Consider the following 3101-nt stretch of genomic DNA (forward strand, 5'->3'; position numbering starts at 1 on the left):
CCTGAGTGTGTGTGTGTGTGTGTGTGTGTGTGTGTGTGTGTGTGTGTGTGTGTGTGTGTGTGTGTGTAGTGCATAGCACTGCTCTGCTCTTTGTTGGCGTGTTGGTGCACACTGTGAGTGTTGGGAAGGGTTCGGACTGTATATTTTAGGCTTGAGTGTGGTCGTAAAGACTCCCGGTGTGTCAGTCAAAACACAATGATGAGACAGGATTTGGATTTATATTATTCTTTACCTCCGAATGCAATATAGTCTGTAATACACAAAAGGTATGCAAAAGGCATATTACAATCATGCAATTGTATCAATACAAATTGACTGCAAATAATAAAGGCAATACAACATAAATGTGGTATTCATTGTACACCAAACATAAATTGGCATAGCAGCCGACCTAAGATTTACGAAGAGCACCCTCTACTGGTCGCTCAAGCTGAACCATGAAACAGCATAATGGCGGCCGTATGCAAGGACAAGTGCTATCAGAAGTCAATGTAGGAAGGGTAGTTGAACTAACTCTTATACAGTTCCAAAATGTTCCAAATAAAGCTCTACAATTTCGCTAGCATGTAACAATAAAAGGGATACCAGCAAACAGTAAAGAAACCTGTGGCTTGTGCATCTAATCTCCGTCTATAAATCTCCGCTTTTATCACACATTTCTCCGTCGCGATTATAATTAAATTACTGAATTACTGAATGCACATTCACCTCGCGGTTAACATAATCATTCACAACAACACTTTAGAATGTTCATTACTTACATAATGTCATTCACTAGCACTCGGTGGCAACTTCAATATGGCCAAAGGAAAATGATCTGCATGGGATAACTAGAAACTAACTTTCACCGTCTTCTTCTTCTTCTTACTGAACACTTTCGCGGGGAATTGCTGCGCAATGAACATGTGACTCCGCATTTACCAATAGGTCATTGTTACTTAAAGAGATAGTCACACAATTTACAAAGAATGAATGAAATACAAACAGAAACTAGTGACCACAAATATAAATGCAACTGTTAACTGAATTAGTCCCAGGAGCCTTTTCTACAGCCGCCCCCAAATGTGCAGAGCACATTTGATCTCAGGAAAAGGTGACTTGCATCAGCTGGGATGGGTTGAGCTGGGAACGTCGTCATCGTCTCCTGATGGAAGGGCAGGTAGGATCACCAACCGGGACACTGGTCGAGTGTAGACTTGTCCTTTAATGTTCACATCAGCAGATCTGACACGACCATCGTCACTGTGATGGATTGCCTTGACATGTCCAATGGGCCACAAGGCCCGAGGTAGATGAGGATCCATGATCATCACAACCGCCTGGTCCTTTAGGTTTGGTGGGGATAGAGTCCACTTCTGCCTCGTCTGCAAACTCGGGAGGTAGTCGCGGATGAAACGTGCCCAAAACTGATCGGCTAACACTTGGGCATGTCTCCATCGCCTCCGACTCAGTAGTTCGGTCTCAGGATAAACTACCTGTGGTAGGGATCCGTCAGGCCGCCCCATGAGTAGGCTGTTGGGTGTTACAGGGTCAGCGTCAGCAACGTCAGCTGAGACGTACCCTAATGGTTTTGAATTGAGAATGAGCTCCACTTCCAGCAAGACCGTTAGTAGGACCTCTTCCGGCACCGATTGATTCCCCAAGGTGGCATAAAGTGCAGACTTGACGGAGCGAACCTCCCTTTCCCAAACACCACCGAAATGTGGGGCAGCTGGGGGATTGAACCTGAAAGCTATTTTCTGACGGGCAAGCTGTTTCTGTAGCTCAGGAGCCATTCCTTCAAAGGTCTCTCGCAGCTCCCGTTCCCCACCTCTGAAATTGGTGCCTTGGTCAGACCACAATTCGGATGGTGTACCACGGCGAGCGATGAAACGCCTCAGCGCCATGAGAAAGGAATCGGCATCAATGTGACTAAGTAGATCCAGGTGAACAGCTCGCACGGTCATGCACTTAAAGATGATGCCCCAGCGTTTCTCAGTGCGTCTACCTATCTTAATTAAGAATGGGCCAAAACAATCCACTCCTGTTGAATAGAATGCTGGCTTATAGAGACGAAGGCGAGCAGAGGGCAGGTCAGCCATTTTGGGGTTAGTAGGCTTGGCTCTCCAACGCTGGCAATCAGGACAGTGGTACTGATGCTTGCGTATGGCTTCCCGTCCACGGAGAATCCAAAATGATCGACGCATCTCAGCAAAGACGCGTTCTGGTCCGGGGTGGCGCAACCGACTGTCATAGTCACTAATGAGCAGTCTTGTGATGGGGTGTGAGGCATCCAAGACCACAGGGTGTACTGTTGCCTGATCCAGGTTTTCAGCTCGTCTCAGCCTACCACCGACCCGAATCAGCTCAGCCGTCTTATCCATCTCAGGAGACATTGTGAGCAGGCGACTCTTAGAGGACACTGGTTTCCCAGCCATCAGGTTCTGATAGTCCTCTGGGAATGAATCCTGCTGTGCAACCTTCAGTATGAGGGCTTCTGCTTGGCTATAGCTCTCAGCGCTTGGTGGACTGCTAGAATCTGTGAGTGACTGGATCTCCTGTGCCTTAGTATCAAGGAGTTCTTGCCAGGTATTATAAGTCTGACAGTCCAGACTGGAAACTACTGAGGAAGTCGTGGTAGATCCACAAAAGACTGATTTGCGCAGCTCTGTGGTGTCCGAGGGGGGTTCCATAATGGGACTCACAGGCCAAGAGGCTGAATCTTGGAGGAGGAATGGGGGACCCTGTGACCATCTGCTTGGTTCAGTGAGGGATGTCAGGCTCTGGCCACGAGTGAGGTCATCGGCAGGATTGTTCTCCGAGTCCACAAAGCGCCAGGAACAGTGTTCTGTTAGTTCCTGGATTTCGGACACCCTAGTCCCCACAAAAACTTTGTACCGACAAGACTCAGATCTCAGCCATGTAAGGACTGTTGTCGAATCCGTCCATAAGATGGTTTGGTTTATGGGCACTGTGAGTTCATTCTTCAACATCTTGGCAAGCTGAGCAGCAACCAAAGCACCACACAGTTCCAATCGTGGGATGGAGTGGAGTCGTTTAGGGGCCACCCGGGATCTTGCTACGATGAAGGACAGGTTAGCTTGACTGCGCTGATCAATGCA

At 48.0% G+C, this 3101-nt stretch overlaps 1 protein-coding gene across 1 annotated transcript; it reads right to left on the reverse strand.

The window, feature by feature from the left end:
* Positions 1–156: 156 nt before the first annotated feature.
* On the reverse strand, positions 157–2857 carry LOC134080001 (uncharacterized). Its single transcript, XM_062536191.1, has 2 exons — positions 762–2857; positions 157–250 (listed from the first exon to the last, which is right to left on the reverse strand). Exon 1 carries the CDS (start codon positions 2670–2672, stop codon positions 1104–1106), a length of 1569 nt encoding a protein of 522 aa, XP_062392175.1. The 5' UTR covers positions 2673–2857; the 3' UTR covers positions 157–250; positions 762–1103.
* Positions 2858–3101: the final 244 nt, after the last annotated feature.

This window comes from Sardina pilchardus, chromosome 5 (assembly GCF_963854185.1).
Source record: "Sardina pilchardus chromosome 5, fSarPil1.1, whole genome shotgun sequence".
NCBI classification, from domain to species: Eukaryota; Metazoa; Chordata; class Actinopteri; order Clupeiformes; family Clupeidae; genus Sardina; species Sardina pilchardus.